The 20,012-nt window shown below is 45.3% G+C and overlaps 1 protein-coding gene across 3 annotated transcripts in view; it reads right to left on the bottom strand.

Moving 5' to 3' along the window:
• CAPN9 (calpain 9) overlaps positions 1-20,012 on the bottom strand; it is a 1,322,409-nt gene that overhangs the window by 324,827 nt on the left and 977,570 nt on the right. For all 3 annotated transcript variants that reach the window (XM_073627588.1, XM_073627590.1, XM_073627589.1), the window contains exon 15: positions 12,465-12,529. In XM_073627588.1, the coding sequence (XP_073483689.1) occupies positions 12,465-12,529 (65 nt within the window). The remainder of the gene's footprint in view (positions 1-12,464; positions 12,530-20,012) is intronic.

The raw sequence follows: 20,012 nt of genomic DNA, 5'->3' as shown, positions 1-20,012 counted from the left end.
ACAGAGGCGTCCAGTTCACGTCCAAATTCTGGAGGGAACTATGCAAGGCTTTGGGTATCAACATTTGTCTTTCTTCAGCTTATCACCCCCAAAGCAATGGCCAGACAGAGAGGACCAATCAGACGCTAGAGCAGTACCTCCGATGCTTCTGCTCGGGTTCTCAGGATGATTGGGCGAGCCTCCTCCCCTACGCTGAATTTGCGTACAATAACTCTATCCATGCCTCCACCAACCAGACTCCTTTCTGGACCAATTGCGGGTTCCATCCCACATCCTTCGCTAACAACATCCCCGAAACGGCAGTTCCTGCAGTCCAGGATAGGATAACTTCGTTACAATCCAACTTTCAAAAAATTCAAGACACATTACGCAGAACCCAGGAGGACTACAAGAAACAGTACGACCGGGGCAGAAAAGCGAACCCAAGATTTGACATAGGAGACGAGGTCTGGCTGTCCACCGTTAATCTGAGATTACCGCTGCCATCTCGAAAGCTCGGGCCTAAATTCATTGGGCCTTTCCAAGTCAGGAGGATTATCAACACGGTGGCTGTGGAATTGACACTTCCCAAGACATATCGGATTCACCCCGTTTTCCACGTGTCGCTATTGAAGCCTGTGGTACCCAGCCCTTTTCCAGGAAGAAAAGAACCTCCTCCTCCGCCAGTCAGAATCGATGGCGAGAATGAATTCGAAGTGGAATCCATTCTTGGTTGCCGGAAGAGGGGCAGACAGTTACAGTACCTGATTCAATGGAAGGGGTACCCCCCCGAAGATAATTCCTGGGAGCCCGCCAGGAATCTGCACGCTCCACAGTTAATTCGAGCGTTTCATCAAGACCATCCGGAACTAATGGCCAGCCTAGGCGTCCAGTGTCCGCCCTTAGGAGGGGGGCACTGTCAGGAGCCAGGGAGCGTCTCCGCTCGCCGGGCTCCGGTGCGCATGCGCACAGGACGAGCGCTTCGCCACACACCCGTCCGCAGCCTGATGGTGCGGCGCGCGCGGGTGCACGGCGGTTCCCGTGTGCGCGCCGTAGCCCGTGCGGGTGCCCGGTAGCGCGTCACACTGACGCGCTCGCCGGGTAAGGGGGCTATATCTGACGGCTCCAGCACCCAGTCGGGTTGCTGGTTTGTCGCCAGCTCTCCCCAGTTCTCTGAGCCCGTGTTTCCTTGTACCTCTGCCTGATCTGTGTACCGAACCTCTGCTAGTCTGATTAACCACTACTCTCCCGGATTGTCCCTAAGTACCTTTGCCTGATCTGTGTACCAAACCTCTGCTGACTGTTAACCACTACTCTCCCGGATTGTCCCTTGTACCTCTGCCTGATCTGTGTACCGAACCCTGGCCTGTTTAACTACTACTCTGCTGGACATTACTATCAATAACCTGCCTGATCTGTGTACCAAACCCCTGGCCTGTTTAACTACTACTCTGCTGGACAATACTATCAATAACCTGCCTGATCTGTGTACCAAACCCCTGGCCTGTTTAACCACTACTCTGCTGGACTATCTTGATTTAACCTGCCAGACCCGTGCACCGAACCCTGGACTGCTTAACCACCGCGCTGTTGGATCTTGTGACACCCTGATTATTACCTGCCTGTTCCCTAACCTCTGCTTGTGTTTCCAGCCCTGCTCCCTGCGGATCCCAGGACACCCGCTTCCAGCTTCTGAACCCACTATCCTTCCGGAAGCCTGTGCCTCCGCGTGCCCTCAGCCTCCTGTACCCATTTCGGGGGTCTGGGTGCGCGTGGTCGTAAGGGCGAGCCGCTCTCGGCATCTCGGCCTCGGTGAGTACTTGCCCGTGACAAGGTGTTCACCAGAGCCTCTAGTGGTGAGGATGGACTGGGCTGCTACTGGCTCCAGGTCGCGGCGCCCAGGGTCTCCCAGCTCACGCTCACGGTAGGCTACAGGAGGATGGAGAGGAAACAGCAGCCCAGGACAGCAAGGGATAGTAAGGAGGTAGCCAAATGTCGGGGCGACTAGCAGACAAGGATAACAGAGAACACGCCAAAAGTCAGGGTCACAGGCAAACAGGGATAGTCGAGAATGCGCCAAAGGTCAGGGTCACAAGCAGACAGGGATAGTTGGGAACACGCCAAGATCGGTAACAGAGACAGAGACAAACTTAGAGCACACGGCAAACAGGAAGCCAAACACACAATATTGCATGACAAGGCAGGCTTGGAGAATACGGTGTTAAATAGTGGTTCCTGTTGAGGCTAGGGTGGAGCCACACAGAGGGAAGATTACTTAAGCATGCAGGTGTGAGAATACATGCCTCAAGGCTGATACACAGACCAGGTAAGAGACAGACAGGTCATGAATGTATTACTGCAAGGTCATGACATCCCATATTCAGCCAATCTTCCCATTCTGGGAAGGGGAGGGGAGGATCATACGTCAGTCTCCTATCAGGGTTTTGAGGAATCAATTCCAGGTTCTCAACCAATGGGTTGTTAGACCTGGAATCTGCTCCTTGAGCTATCTTCTTCTGCCAACCAAACACTAAATTATTTTTATAATCCGTAACTTCGCGGTTGTAATTTTTTTGTTTCTTACTACGCTGGTCCCTCTCTTCTTTTTCCAGAAGGGATCTTAAATTGGTAGAATGGGAAATGTATTCAGATGAGGTTCAATGTAGAAAAATGTAAAATAATGCATTTGGGTGTCAAAAATATGAATGCAATCTATACACTGGGGGGAGAACCTCTGGGGGAATCTAGGATGGAAAAGGACTTGGGGGTCCTAGTGGATGATAGGCTCAGCAACGGCATGCAATGCCAAGCTGCTGCTAATAAAGCAAACAGAATATTGGCATGCATTAAAAGGGGGATCAACTGCAGAGATAAAACGATAATTCTCCCGCTCTACAAGACTCTGGTCCGCCCGCACCTGGAGTATGCTGTCCAGTTCTGGGCACCAGTCCTCAGGAGGGACGTACTGGAAATGGAGCGAGTACAAAGAAGGGCAACAAAGCTAATAAAGGGTCTGGAGGATCTTAGTTATGAGGAAAGGTTGCGAGCACTGAACTTATTCTCTCTGGAGAAGAGACGCTTGAGAGGGGATATGATTTCAATTTACAAATACTGTACTGGTGACCCCACAATAGGGATAAAATTTTTTCGCAGAAGAGAGTTTAATAAGACTCGTGGCCACTCATTGCAATTAGAGGAAAAGAGGTTTAACCTTAAACTACGTAGAGGGTTCTTTACTGTAAGAGCGGCAAGGATGTGGAATTCCCTTCCACAGGCGGTGGTCTCAGCGGGGAGCATTGATAGCTTCAAGAAACTATTAGATAATCACCTGAATGACCGCAATATACAGGGATATGTAATGTAATACTGACACATAATCACACACATAGGTTGGACTTGATGGACTTGTGTCTTTTTTCAACCTCACCTACTATGTATATGACCCATTGGACGGTAGAAGTTTGTCCTTCAGGTCTCTGATTTCCAAATCCAATGCAGCCAATATAATCTGCTTCCTTTCAACTAAAAAGCCAATCAGCTTAATTCCTGCCTCATTAAAATAATGGAACCAAGGTTCAAGATCCTTGTCACTTTGTTGGGGGTACACATCCCACCGTAAACCTCTCGGAACCATCTTCTCTGTGATATACTGCTCTAGGAATGCAATGTTCCACTGCAAGTGTAGGTCTGTGGTCATTACATTCTTGATTCTAAGAAATAATCCACCCATTTCAGTGTCATTGTTATTTACAACAAAAACCCCCAACAAGGTGACACGGATCTTGAACCTTGGGTCCATTATTTTAATGAGGCAGGAATTAAGCTGATTGGCTTTTTAGTTGAAAGGAAACAGATTAGATTGGCTGCATTGGATTTGGAAATCAGAGACCTGAAGGACAAACTTCTACCATCCAATGGGTCATCTGAATACATTTCCCATTCTACCAATTTAAGAACCCTTCTGGAAAAAGAGAGGGACCAGCGTAGTAAGAAACAAAAAAAGTACAACCGTGACATTACGGATTATAAAAATTATTTAGTGTTTGGTTGGCAGAAGAAGATAGCTCAAGGAGCAGATTCCGGGTCTAACAACCCATTGGTTGAGAACCTGGAATTGATTCCTCAAAACCCTGATAGGAGACTGACGTATGATCCTCCCCCTCCCCTTCCCAGAATGGGAAGATTGGCTGAATATGGGACTAACGGTCCTGTTCCTAAAACTGGACCTCCAAATCAGTATCCCCCTAGGGAGCCCAGTCGGGGTAGATACCCTTCTGCTTCTAGGGGTTACCCCGCAGATTCCCACCGTGGCAGATACCCCTCTGGTCATAGGGGCAAACAACCCAATAATAGAGGTAGAGGGAATATGAGAGGTAGAGCCAGAGAACCCTATTACGGGGCTGGTGGATCCCCAAGACCCTGATATGAAACTAGGTCTGGGTATATAAGAGAAGATGATGGTTACAGTACCCCTATACATACTAATAATCGATATGCTGTGCTCTGCGATGAGGGCTCCTGTGAGGCACATTACGATCGTTCTTATTATGATTATGGCAGAAATGAGGGGTACAACAGGGCATCACACCACTACAACCATTCAGGTTCTTCCCAACCTTCGGGTTTTCACAAACCCGCTCACAACCCCCCCCCGAAGTCCAAATACAAAAGAGGATGCAGAGGGGGGTGGCGCTTACAATGGAGGAAAAAGAAAATGGTCACAGTAGGTGTGGGCATTTTTAATTTATTTAATACTATTCTTACCGACCAAAAGGAGTATGTTTTGGATAAAGGACCTTAATTTGTCCCCCCAAGGAAATTAAACAAGTTCTCCACTTTTGTGGATGTACACAAATATATCTGCAAGTTAAATATACAGAGGCACTTTTTGTCCATTCCTTCATTGGAGTCTAGGGGTACAACACAAGGTGGTACCCTACATTCTGGCCTCTCTAACCCATCACTTTTCAACCCCCCTAATACATCACACTCTATCAGTGTATTTAAAGATCTGGTTCTTCAAGATTTAGATAAACTCCCCATTAAGAGAATGCATCCAAATGGATCCATGGATCCAAATATTACAGCTGGTATCAAGGCTCTTTGTGATAGAAAAGATCTGATCATCCGCCCCGCCGACAAGGGTGGCGGGATAGTCGTCTTGGATAAGAAAGACTATATTGCGGAAATGAACAGACTACTTGGTGATTGTACCACATATAGAATTCTCCCCAAGGATCCGACTAGAGAATATAAACGAGCCCTTAAGGCTCTTATTGATGAGGGACGTTACCTCAATATTCTCAACCATAAGGAGAGAGTTCCTTGTTCCCTCAGCCCCTAGAATACCTGTCATCTATTACCTTCCGAAGGTACATAAAAACTCGTCCAATCCCCCCGGTCATCCTATCGTGAGCGGGATAGACTCTGTTACCTCAAGGATTGGAAGGTATATAGATTTCTATCTCCAGCCCCTTGTTAAACAAATGCCCTCATATCTCAAGTACACTTGTGCCACGATTAATTTGCTAGAAACGATTGAATACCAGGACGGCCTTCTTCTTGCAACTGCAGATGTGCTTGCACTTTACACGTCTATACCACTTGATCTGGGTCTGGCGGCAGTTGACTTCTTTCTCTCTAGAGATTCAGGTCTGCCCCTTATCCATCGTAGTTATGTTATGGAACTACTCAAGTTCGCCATGGAACACAACTACTTTTGGTTTCAGGAAACATTCTATTCCCAAATCAAAGGTGTTGCTATGGGGGCTAAATATGCCCCCAGCATGGCTAACATTTTCATGGCCCTATGTAGTTGGTTCTGTGGGCCAGGTATATAGATGACATCCTCCTCCTTTGGAAGGGTGACCGTGGATCTTTGGAGGGATTTATGAGGTATTTGAACACGAACGATAGAGGTATTTCCCTTAGTTTTGAGACAAGCTTTGAGACCATCCATTATCTAGATTTGGAGATATCAGTGGTTGACCACCAGTTTGTTCTCAAGACTTTTTTCAAACCCACAGATCGCAACGGATACATTGCGACAGATAGTTGCCATCACCATCAATGGCTCAGATCTGTCCTTAAGGGTCAGTTTCTTTGTTTACGACGAAATTGTAGTGATATTGAGGACTTTCAGTCTCAGTCCCAGACCCTTAGGGAGAGGTTTGTGGATAAGGGATACAAACCTTCGGACCTGGATGTTGCTATTCAAGAGGCTGAAGATGTTGATAGGAACTCCTTGTTGGCGGATCACCCTAGAGTACAGGAGGAGAGTCAGTTTAAATGGTCCTTCTTTACATCTTTCTCCTTACAGTATAAAGAAATCACAAGGATATTAAATAAGCATTGAAGAATTCTAAAGAATGACTGTGTGTTGGGCCCTGCCCTACCGGACCGGGCGGGCGTTATTTTTCGCGGCGCCCGTTCCATTCAGGGTGAAATTGCCCCTAACACTATAGATCCCCCTCGTGTAGTTTCCTTTTTTCAGGATTGCAAGGGATATCTCCCTTGCAGAAAGTGCAATGTGTGTTTGCACAATGTGGGAGACGTAAATCTGTGACTTTCCATTCCACGGTAACCTCTAGGAGCTATAATATGAAACACTTCACCACGTGCACCACCCGACATGTTGTCTATCTCATTACGTGTCCGTGTAAGAGGCAATATGTTGGACGCACAACTAGAACTTTTTCTACTAGGGTGAATGAACATATTGCGAAGATCAAAAGGGGCTGCATAGGGGCTGACCCTATCGGCACCTCTTTTCAGATTATCGACAAGTTTGTTCCACAGCTTAGGGGTGCGTCGCAGTTCGAGACTTACTGGATCCACGAGTTAAGGTGCTACTCGCCCTACAGTATGAATGGGGAGTGGGACATTAATTGCTTCATTAGCCGGGTGTGAGTGGCGCCTCTCCTCGTATCCTCGGGCTGCGACACACTTCCATTATTTTAATCTACATTTCTTTACTGGAGGGTATAATTAACATTTTTTGTCAGTTTCCCCTTTTTTAGGGGGTGCTAATAGTGGCCCTTAAATAAAATTTGTGTTAGTTTTTGATATAATTTTTGGGGTTTGTTCTAAATTCCATTCATTTTATTTTTATTCTCAACCAATACGGAGGGTGTTTTGACCCTGGATATTGACTTCAGGCCTTTGTTTTAACATCCTAGGAAGGGGGCTCATACTTACCGGTTATCTGGGGGAATGTTGTCGCACTTGGCTTGGGAGTTGTGCTATTATTTTTACTATGATCCCGGGTGTGGTGCGTCCCCCCCTTAGAACAGCATTGTGGGGTTGCCTTATACTGGCCATCAGTGCCCAGGCACGTATTATTTGTTTGTCCCTTTTTGTCACATAAATTCAGTCACTCGTATGTAACCATTTTCTAACACTTAATACTTCTTTTTGCTTTGCTACCATTTCCCATATGTAGTGAAGCTTAGTTTACTAGGTTGTACTTCGTTAGCCAGCCCTTTCTATATCCCCAGTGTCTCGCGCTGTGCCCAGATGGCGCGGGATGCTGGTGGGCGGGGTCTGGCTGTTCGCCTCCAGGCGAGAGACCAATCTCGTGATGACAGGCGGCTATAGCGCTGCATCCCGTCCGGACTGCCCTCTCCGCACACAGGAGGCTTGGAACGCAAGCCTCTGGTGTGAGTGGTTAGGGCTACTGGCCGCTGATTGGGGATGACGCGTCATCCCGCGCTGCTGGTTCCAAAACGAGACTTGGAACTCAAGCTGTTTTTTTGATGGAAACCGTCATTCGTGTGTACATGCATATAGCCCCATTCTACTTGTTTTATTCACTGTAGATAGTTGGGATACAATAATGCTTTATGCTCTGAACTGTGGGATGTTAAGATTGTGGATGTCTCATACTTTTAATCATGCTCATTGAGTTTCACTTCCGGTTCCGCCATGTTGGGGGCGGATCCGTTGTTTTTTTAAATTTTGTACAGTCTATAAATAAGAGCAATGTGGGGAAGCTGTTTCATGCCCCTGTTGAAGACTGTTTAGTCGAAATGCGTAGGGATAGCGGTTTCAGCCCCCCACATTGCCATTTTTATCTTCCAGTGATCACTTTTATCTATGTATGGTGTTTTATCTCAAATAAATCCCCATTGTTTGACCCACACCATGTCGAGCCCCCTTTTTTCTTTTTCATGCTGAACCATCACTCCCGGATCATCCCTCCTTGGAAGTTGGAAATTTGAGGGATAATCGTTCCACTCCTGCTCGTGTCTATTATTACCTACTGGGGCTTGCGGCCTACAAGACACCACCTGGTCGGGATATCACGGGAGAACCTCTCTATGCCTTTTTGACGTACTGCCATATGGTATGTGCGTCCTACGGTAAGGGTACCCTCTCATCTCTTGTTGAATATTTATACGCCTTTTGATGTTCACCGGCATCTTCCAACTTGAAGAAATATCCCTCGAACACTCCTTATATGGATTTTTTCTGATTTTTTTTTTTCTTATTTTGCTGTTCCATATTTTACATAGGACATTTGATTATAACTTGATGTTCACATTTTTCACATCTGCAAGGGTGTTCATTTTAGATTTAAAATGCTCATTATTTTATGTTAGATATTTCTAGCGCTGCACTTTTTGTTAGTATTTCTCATTGGACTTGGTTTGTTTGTGTGCTAGCTGCTTGTGTTTTTGTTTTTCACATTTTGAGTTAATCTGGACCTGCAGAAATGCTAATAGCTCTGACCCAGTAGGGCTCCTTTTCCCCAGGCATACAAGCTGCAGCGTTGTATAGGCCCTGGGGCACCTGCTGGAAGAATGAGGGTCATGAGCAGGTTAGATGAGATCTCAAACAGCTGGCACCAGGTGAATAGCTAGCTTTAATGTAAACTATAGCAATTGTGAATGTGGTGAATTTGTAGGTCATTCTGGTTACCACACAGCAATGTGGCATTAGGCTGCATACAAAGATAAGCTGTTCAACAACAAATATACACTGCATATACCAAACTTCAAAAAGGCTCTGGCACAGAGGCTAGTAAGCAAGTACGCTTGCAAGGACTGTTGGCTCAATGGAACTGTGGAAACAGGGCAGAGTAACAAGGAAATGTAGCCCATCAATTCACAGTATAGCATAGTAGCTTCCTAATACACTAGAAAAGGCCCATTTACTACTATTGAAAGTGCATTGCATTAAGGTGCATTAAGGTGTGCAAACATGTAAATAGGCCCTTAAAGTGGTTGTAAACCATAGCATACTAGCTCATTATGAAATATTAACCTTAGATGGAAGCCCCCGCAGTGGTCCCAGTATACAGCTCCGGCTGGCAACATCGCTCTCGGAGTTACTTCCGGGTATTGCGGGCTCCGGCGCTGTGATTGACCAGAGCCGCGATGACATCAGTCACGCGCGGGAGCTGCTGGCAACAGCACAATAGCTGAAGCAATGGCACGAACGGTTGCTTCAGTGCGCATGTGCCGATGATACAGGGGATAGCTCCTAAACCATGCAGGTTTAGGAGATATCAGGGGTAGCTACAGATAAGCCTTATTATAGGCTTACCTGTAGTAAAAAGTGGATTGTAAGGGTTTACAACCACTTTAAGAAAAATGCAGTGCCAGTTACCTAAAAAAGGTGGAGCAGAGTAAAGATATTAGAGTTAGGATCAGTGTGACAGGGTCAGTTTAACACTATAACACAATACAAATGAAATTAAAGTAAATCTTCATCTTACAACCTCCATGTGACCCTTATTAGAAGTTCATTAACTACGTAATCAATCCTCATAGTATTGGATCACAAACTTTTTTTAAAATATTTTTTATTATGTTCAACTTGTGACACTCTTTCTCTAATAAATTTTATGAAGTAATAGAAAAACTAAAAATGGTATGTATGATTCTCTGTTTATTTTTGGATAAGCAAACAAACCATGTGAGCTGCAAATATTTATCTGGGACATGAGGGGCAAGATCTCCTTGCTATTTTGTTTTCCTTACTGAAACTCCCCAACCTTTACACTCCAAAGATTGCTTATTGTGTATATTTTTATTTTACACCTTAGAATACATTCCCCCATTTCAGCTCCAGCAGCAAAACAACCAACCCCCCCCCGAGTGACCGGCAGCATCTCCCCCCTGCTGTCTGCCGGTCGGTTCAGCACTTACCCCATCTAGACGGGTAGCGGGTGGCGCGCAGCGCCTCCGTGTCCTCTCCTCCATCGGCGGCTTCTGGCATGCGGCTCCTCCCCTCCTCCTAGGAGTCGGGTAACGAGTCTCAAAACCTGCTTCCTGATTGGTTGGGAGGAGGATCAGTGTTACAGTAGCAAATATTCAGTAACACTTGAATGGGCTCCATTCACATTCTCTACGCCCCGAGCCCACCCTATTTTGAAGCCTATTAGAGCCTCTGGCTCTAATCAGGTGCTTAAAAACAAAACCCCGCCATTTTAATTCATGCATCTGGCATATACAAATATGGAGACATTTGCTGCCTGTAAAGACCTTGTATTAGCAAACTGTTTGAATATATTAAACTAGGCATGACTTTTAGCAGTTGATTAACAAACTTTTATACCTCTCAAAATATGTATACAGGGCCGGTGCTCCCACTGGACGAACTAGGCAGCCTCCCAGGGTGCACTGCCGCCTAGGGGTACAACCACAGCCGCTGGGTCCCCTCCAGAGGATCTGATCCCCCTGGCAGGTGGTGGCTGCTCCTGGTGTGGTGCGGATTGTAGCGGGAGGCAACTCCATCTGGCTGGCTGCAGATTCGCTGGGCAGGGAGAATGTGCAGGCAGATCCCCCCCCCCCTCCCCGCAGCCAGGGGAGACCATGCCGATGTCCAGCAGCCATGGGTGTCAGCTCTCTGTCTGCCCCGCCTTCCTCCCTGAGTGATGTGCAGACACTGGAGGAGCAGGGCGGGTGGCATTGTGCACAGAGACAGCCGGGATGGATCCACCCAGGTCCGGACTGGCCATAGGACACACACTGGCTTCATCCCTCCACCTGGCTCCATTCCTCCACCTGGCTGCACCTCCTCACCTGTCCACCTGGCTCCACCCCTCCACCCCTCCACCATTGAATTCATTTTGATTTTTTTGGGGGGGTGGGAGGGGGCGCAAGTAGCTGGTCTCGCCTAGGGCATAAAATAGTCTAGCACCAGCCCTGCATGTATATGTAAAAGGATAATATTAAAAATTGATCTTGCAAAGTGCAGCAAGTTTATAAGTGAAAAAACACACAATACATAATCCAACCCAAATAGTGATACTTGGAAACCATATGTGACTTAAAATAAAAATGGATAATAAATTAAGTGAATAATGGTGACTCAAATATAAGAAAGTCCTTAAGATCAATTAAATCCACAAATGGTGATTGAAAAGTTCGTCAGCAAGCACCCAGTGAAAAAATCCACCACCTATAACAATGCACGCTTACCAGAGGTAAGCTTTAACCCAGCTTATATTAGAAATCCACTCAGCAGGGACACCACCATCAGTCTCATCACAGAGGAAGGACAACCGGAACTCTGTCTCCATGTGTTCATCCTCTGTGATGAGACTGATGGTGGTGTCCCTGCTGAGTGGATTTCTAATATAAGCTGGGTTAAAGCTTACCTCTGGTAAGCGTGCATTGTTATAGGTGGTGGATTTTTTCACTGGGTGCTTGCTGACGAATTTTTCAATCACCATTTGTGGATTTAATTGATCTTAAGGACTTTCTAATATTTGAGTCACCATTATTCACTTAATTTATTATCCATTTTTATTTTAAGTCACATATGGTTTCCAAGTATCACTATTTGGGTTGGATTATATATTGTGTGTTTTTTCACTTATAAACTTGCTGCACTTTGCGAGATCAATTTTTAATATTTTTCTCAAATTGGGCTTTATTCACATCCTTATAATTTAATTGTTAGCGTGGTTCTATTGATTATTTTGATTAATGTATTTTTTGTTACCTACAAATTAGAACTGCAGCTTGGAGTATTGGGAAGCGCAGTAATTTTGTACTTTTTGGTATATGTAAAAGGATACATCGGATTTGACTAATAAATAGGAAGGAAAAAAAATTTTAACTGTTAAATGGTAGGATAGCTGCTCGTACTGTAAAGCTACAAAATCTCTCTAAATGGATGCATTTTCAATTTGTTTAGTAAAAGGAAAACTACAGTGTATTATTTAGTAAAACATTTATACCTTCGAATACATACAGTATATCACAATACAGTTGCATTACTACTAAAGCTTTCACTACAACTTGAAACCAACATAAACATATTAAAGAAAGAGTCATGTGCTGCCTGTAGAGCTTGTATTAGCAAACCGTTTAGATGTATTACACTAGTTCTATGATAATAGAACTATATGTAGCGCAGCACATCCCTGTGTTACTAATACTTTATGTAGCACAGTTCTACAACAGGATAACAAGAACATGCAGTTACATATATCTACAGATATCATTAGCTTTCAAAATATTTTCAAAGGATACATCCATAAGTGAGATTATATTTACACATGAGAGGAGACTTAATTCCTTCATCTTTATATTCTTTGCTGGAAGCAAAAACCAAAAAGAAACACACATAAGAAATTTGTTCATTTAAAATATGTATCTTAGTTATACTGAGGAAAATAAAAAGTGTCATCAAACATAGCAAAATGTAAAGATTTAGTTATATGAAGAATTTGTGTGCCCTTAAGCACATAAACCGTACAGTACAAACAGTGTAGACTAAGATACTGAAGTTTTTACACAGGGATGACACAGGTTTCACACCTATACAGAGTGCAGGGCTCTGGAATATCGATTATGAGCGTAGCAAACTATTTTTTTCAGCTTTCTCCAGGTTTTAGTACTCCCCAACTGGGTTCCAGAGTTTGGAGATTTCAAAGAGTTTTGGGAGGGAAGAAACCTTCATTCCAGTGTCTAGGCCTTGCAGGAGACCAGGTGCGCACAGATCTTATAATGAAGGACCTGGCCGTAGCTCAGAGCTCTCATTAGGAGACATTTGTGCTCCACTTAAGAGACAGTAGTCCATTCTGCAGAGGAGAGATTCCTTGTCCATGGGGCTGAAAAAGTTGAGATGGCTAAGTGAACATGGAGGACTGAGAGCGCATAGGCAACTAGGTGAGTCCAGAGACTGAGGGAATCTGGAAGTCTCAGAGGAGCGAGAGAGCCTGGGGTGTCAGGAGATCCCCTGTTGAGAGAACCAGGAGAGCCCAGAGGCCTAAGAACGCTGGGTAAGGTGAGAAAGGAACATTTATCTTACACAGAGGTACTGTGTAAGATGGTCTGAGGGTCCACCCATAAGAAAAGGTTAATTAATTAAACAAATTAAACATTTTTGGAACATTTTGAATACGGGTCAGTCGAAAAATTATCGACTGATTTGAATTCTGTGTGAAGAATAGCTGGTTGTAAAGGAGCGGGCTGGGAAGCTGGCTTCCGTATCCTTAACAACTGATGGGGGACCCCATGAAATGGCATTGGGTCCCCCCAAAAAAACATACCAGACCCTTGTCTGAGCATGCAGCCCGACAGGCCAGGAAAGGGGGGAAGCGAGCACCCCCTCCTGAACCATACTAGGCCACATGCCTTCAACATAGGGGGGTGCTTTGGGGCAGGGGGATCTGTCCCCCAAAGCACCTTGTCCCCATGTTGATGGGGACAAGGGCCTGTTACCCATAACCCTGGTCAGTGGTTGTGGGAGTGGGGGGTTGACTTATTGGCTTCTGCATCCCGGCCCCCAATGTGATTGAGTAGGGGTACATTGGGGTCCCAGGATCTGGGGGCCCCCTTGTTAAAGGAGGCTTCCAGAAGCCGATAAGTAGTACCCCTACTCATTCACATTGGGGACCGGAATCTGGGGGTCCCCTTGTTTAAGGGGGCTTCCAGAAGCTGATAAGTCAACCCCTGACCAGGGTTGTGGGGAAGAGTTGTGTTTTTAAGCTTCTCTTGGAGTTTCCCATCGGATACATAGTACCCCTACTCATTCACCAAAAAAGCATAAAAAGTTAATAAAAACAGACATTTTTTGACAATTCCTTTAATAAAAACCAAAAAATAAACGCCCTCCGTAGTAGATCCAACGTCAATCACGATGCCCGCCGCTACTGCCAACCCAGAAAAACTCCGGTCCCTATGAAGGTTCCCGCCGTCTGTCGGGGTCACCCCATTAGGTCATCGGGTGACCCCGCCCCCTTGTGACATCATCGACCAGGGTGTGCGGGGTTGATTATGTCCCCCCTTCCATGTGAATGAGTATGGGGTATTATGCCTACTCATTTACCAAAAAAAGTGTAAAAAGTAAATGAAAATACCACACAAGTTTTTGACAATTCCTTTTTAAAGCGGAGTTCCACCCAAAAGTGGAACTTCCGCTCATTGTACTCCTCCCCCCCTCCGGTGCAACATTTGGCACCGTTTGGGTGGGAGGGGGGACAGCATACCTGTCTTTCACAGGTATGCTTTCCCCACTTTCGGGAGCCTCAGCTGCTGGTATTGAAGTCACGGCTGGGGCTCCCTCCTCCTCCCTCCTCCTTCCCCTGTCACCAGGCCTGTAGGAGAGAGAAGCGGAACCTCGTGCATGTGCAGTAGGGTTCCTGGTGTGAAGCTGAAAGGCTACACTGCTGGGTTCCCTTACTTGCAATGGAGGCAGCATGTACCCGACAGCTGATGGAAACATCAGCTGCGGTGCCGACATTGCTGGACTCCAGGACAGGTAAGTGTCCGATTATTAAAAGTCAGCAGCTGCAGTATGTAGCAGTCGGCGGACCTCAGCATTAACAGAATGAAAAATAAAGAAAAATGTCCCACAAAATAGATACATCTTTAATCACAATGCCTGCCGCCACCACTTGCCTGAAAGAAGACAAAAAAACTCTGGTACCGATGAAGGCTGCCGCCGTCTGCCAGCTCCACCATCTGATAGTTCTTAAATAGATAAGGGACAGGGCCCCCTTGTGACGTCTTCGATCCAGCATGTCCCCGGTCGATGATGTCACAAGGGGGCAGGGTCACCCGATGGCATCATCGGATGGCCCCCGTCTCTAGGCTATTTAAGAACTGGCAGATGGCAGAGCTGGCAGATGGGAGTCTTTGTTGGTACCGGAGGGAGTTGGCAGTGGGCGTCATGATTGACGTTGGATTTACACCGGGGGGACTTTTTTTTTTAAATAAAGGAATTGTTAAAAACTTGTGTTTTGTTTTTATGTTTTTATTTACTTTTTACACTTTTTGGTGAACGAGTAGGGGTAATATATATATATATATATATATATATATATATATATATATATATATATATATACCCCATATATACCCCATACTCATTCACATGGGAGGGGCTGGGATCTGCAGGCCCCCTTGTTAAAGGAGGCTTCCAGATTACGATAAGCCCCCTGCCCGCAGACCCCACAACCACCTGCCAGGGTTGTGGGGAAGAGGCCCTTGTCCCCATCAACATGGGAACAAGGTGTTTGGGGGCAGAGGCCCCTGCCCCAAAGCACCCCCCATTTTGAGGGCAATTGGCCTGGTATGGTTCAGGAGGGTGGATCGCTCGTTCGTTCCCCCATTTTCTGGCCTGCTGGGCTGCATGCTCAAATAAGGATCTGGTATGGTCTATGGGGGGACACCACAAAGTTTGTTTTATTTTTTTAAAGTAGTGTGGTTCCCCTTAAAATCAAATCCATCCCAGACTCGAAGGGCCTGGCATGCATTGGGGGACCCCACACCATTTTTTTCATGAATTTTTCATTGCCAGCATTTTTTTTTTTTTTTTTACATTGAGTCCTCGGTTGTTAAAGACGTGCGACCGGCTTCACAGCCCGCTCATTAACAACCAGTTATTTTTCACACAGATTTTGAATCGGTCGATCATTTTTAATCCGATTCTGAATTCAAATAGTTCTGAAAATTTAGTATGTATACAAAACAAAATTAAACCAATTTCAACTAAATTCATTAAAGGGACACTGAAAATTTTAAAAAAATAACAAACATGTCATACTTGCCTCCACTGTACAGTTCGTTTTGCACAGAGTGGCCCCGAACATCGTCTTCTGGGGTCCCACGGCAGCTGTCTTGGCTCCTCCCTGTAAGGGCTAACCCCCTCTGGGAAGCTCTCTATCAAGGGGGTTACCTTGCGGGCGCGCTCCCGTGTTATACACTTGTTTATTATTTAATAGTTTACTATTTCCCAATTTTTTTTCCTTTTTTATAATATTTGTGGATATAAATTAATACCCTCGTTAGACAGTAGAGACCCTGGATTAGGAGCAATGGTAACGAGACAGGGATATGCCTTCTTGCCATGGCCGCAAACATTCACCACACACATCGAACGGTCCTACACGCATCTATTATCACTGCTGTTATGCATTACTCTTGGACTTTTTCAGCAGTGAAACCCCTGTCCAAATGTTTTACCTCCACCCATAGGTGCCATTACCTGACAGCGGCGGGTTACCCCGCACCTTTAAAGACTCTTCTCTGCTAGGTCCTTATCAACCCCCACACAGTAGGGCAATACAGTGTTGACTTACAGTTAAGTCAGGCCCACACTGGTAGCTCAATGTACTTTACCAGCCCGTCTCGCAATTGAGAAGGCTAGATAGTTACCCCCCACCCACCCTATACAGCCTCACCTATAGGTTAAATATCTGGTGGACCCCTTTATTTTTGGCAAAGTTAACCACCCCCCTCGTTAATGGCGAACTCAGCTACCCCTAACATGACACACCCTGATAGGGCCACGCCCTCTTTCAAGGTTAAATTGTGATCGCTTGTAAGGTACCTGTGATAGGTAGTGTCCGAAGTGGAGCTTGTGTGTTGAGGATTCAGGTGAAAACTTAGGCAGATCAGGACGGCAACAGATCAGGCAAAGCAGTACACGATCGAAATCCAGAGATTGGTCAGGCAGGCAAAGGACATACACGAGCTGGCGGTGAAGTACAAAATCAGCAGGCTAGAGATTAGTCAGGAATTCAGGCAGAAGTTCAAATACGGTATTCAGAGTCACAAAGCAGTCAAAACACCCAGGAAGCTAGTCCAAACAAACGGGCACTGAGAGATAGGAAGTGCTGCTATTTATGGGCTGCTTTGATTGTAGATTGTCCACAGCTGGCAGCAGGTGAGTCCAAGGTAATGCATCAAACTAAGAGAACATAGCTATAACTCCAGAGCTCCTCTGTGGCACAACAAGTAAGACTGCAGCTGTGGGACCAGGAACATCCCGTTTCAAATACAACAAGGTACATGACATCACTCAACATGCATGGGCTTAATACCCCAGAAAAGATATCTCAATTGCTCTACATGTTGCAGAAAGCCAAGGCACACATAGCCTTTATACAAGAAACACACTTTCGATTGGACAACATCCCCAAACTACACAATACCCATTTTCCAAAAGTTTACCATGCCTTCAATGAAGACTCAATAACCAAGGGAGTCTCAATACCCATATCAAAACATTGTCCCATTCACATACTAGATGTCCAGCGTGATGTTAAAGGTAGATTAATTTTCCTAAAAGGGACATTGCACAACAAGCCCATCACACTAGCAAATCTGTATGCACCTAATGCCGCGTACACACGGTCGGACTTTTCGTCTACAAAAGTCCAACGGACGCTGACGGACTAAAGCTGGCTGGTAATCCGATCGTGTGTGGGCTTCTCCGGACTTTCAACGGACTTTTTCAGCCTCAAATCCGACGGACTTTAGATTTGAAACATGCTTCAAATCTTTCCGACGGACTCGAGTCCGGTCGAAAAATCCGCTCGTCTGTATGCTAGTCTGACGGACAAAAACCCACGCTAGGGCAGCTATTGGCTACTGGCTATCAACTTCCTTATTTTAGTCCGGTGTACGTCATCACGTAAGAATTCGACGGACTTTTGTGTGATCGTGTGTAGGCAAGTCTGTTCGTTAGAAAGTCCGCCGCAAGTCCGTCGAAAGTCCGTCGAAAGTCTGTCTGACAGGCTGTCGGACTTTTGTAGCTGAAAAGTCAGACCGTGTGTACGCCCCATAACAAACATCAAGTACCCTTCTTCCATACGACCTTACAACAGCTTATGTCATTCTATTCAGGTATATTAATTGTAGGAGGTGATTTCAATGTAGCTCTCACTTCAACTCAAGATTCATCCACAGGAGCTTCCTCCATGACCTATAGAGCCCTACAAGCAATTAAAACCTAACTTAAAGACTTAGCCTTACATGACGCATGCTTCACCCAAACAAACGTGACTTTACATTCTATTCATCACCACAAGACAAGTACTCCAGAATCAATTACATTTTCCTATATCAGAATGATCTCACACTCCTATCCAAAGCAACCATAGACCCTATGGTGCTCTTGGACCATAACCTCATCTTCATGACGCTGACCCTCTGGACGACACACACAAAACCTGCAATTTGGCCGCTTGACAATTCTTTACTGACTGACATAGAAGCGATTCAGAAAATTACTGCACACCTTTCACATTACTTTAAAAAGAACGACACGGTAGACTCCACGCCCGCTATTATTTGGGCTGCGCATAAATGCGTAATCCAGGGAGAACTAATTTCCTTAGCTGCCAAATGAAATAAACTCAGAAAAGCTTGTATCACTGATTTATCCACACAAATTCAGGTTCTGGAAGTGGCTCACAAATGGTCACTAGCCACCAAAACCCTTGTCGACCTCCTGCAGGCCAGAGAAGAGCTTTTGAAGGAGCTAGGCAAAATGTTGAAATGCTAATATTTGCTAACGCAAAAATTATTTTATGAATTTGGGAATAAATCAGGGAAACTGTTAGCTAGAACCCTACAGCATAAAAAGGCAACATCTACCATGCACATGATTAAAGATCCCTTGGGTAACAATTTTATTACCACAGAAGATATTGCAGACCAGTTTGTTCAGTACTTCTCTAAACCCTATAATTTACCCCCCCCCCCCCCACATACAAAGGGACACACCAAAGACCGAATTGAGTTTATTAATACCTTCTTAAAACAATATTGCCCAACACCCATTACAGCAGAAGACTCTGTGGAATTAGAACACCCTATTACAATAGACGAAACCCTAACCACCCTAAAACAACTTAAAACAGGTAAAAGCCCAGGACCGGATGGCCTAACAGTGAGCTATTACAAATCTTTTTCTGACATACTCACCCCCCACTTCACCAAGACCTTTAACTCTTTATCTTCATCTCCCCAAGCTAACAAAGACATTCTTGAAGCCCACATAACACTCATACCTAAACCAGGCAAAGATGTCACAATAGTATCCAACTATCGACCCATATCCCTCTTAAATGTAGACGTGAAACTTTACGCTAAAGTCCTTGCCAATTGCATACTGCCCCTACTCCCCAAACTGATCTCATTGGGCCAGGTAGGATTTATCCCTGGACGGGAAGCCAGGGATAACACCATAAAGGCTATCAGCATTCACCGCTGGCTCACAACTACCTCTAAACAGGGCTTTTTCCTGTCCCTCGACAGGGAGAAGGCATTCAACAGAGTAGCATGGGACTACATGTCAGCTAAATTACAGGCTATGGGATTTCCTGCACACTTACTTCAATTGATAATGGCACTATATTCTACTCCCACAGTTAGAATCAGAGTCAACGGATTCCTGTCGAACGCCTTCTCCATCTCAAACGGCACACGTCAGGGATGCCCCCTCTCCCCTTCTCATTTTTGTGTTCACTCTGGAACCCCTGTTACGCAAATTAAGGGCTAACACAGACATTAAAGGCATTGACATCCAAAACAAACACTGCGAAATCGCGGCATACGCGGATGATATTCTTCTCTTCCTCTCAGACCCCATAACCACCATTCTCAATCTGCTTAGGGACTTAGCCCTCTTCAACTCTATCTCTCTAACCTACATGTAGCCCCCTGTTCCCAAAAATGGGACTATAAGGTAAATTTAGTTTTGCTGAGCTGTAACCAGCTCAGATTGATTGTATATACTTTATTGGATCTGTTCTAATATTGACTTGGGTGTACATTTCCCACTGT

This window comes from Aquarana catesbeiana, linkage group LG04 (genome assembly GCF_042186555.1).
Source record: "Aquarana catesbeiana isolate 2022-GZ linkage group LG04, ASM4218655v1, whole genome shotgun sequence".
NCBI lineage: Eukaryota > Metazoa > Chordata > Amphibia > Anura > Ranidae > Aquarana > Aquarana catesbeiana.
Note: the sequence above shows the minus strand (reverse complement) of the source record. Positions and strands in the feature narration are given on the sequence as shown.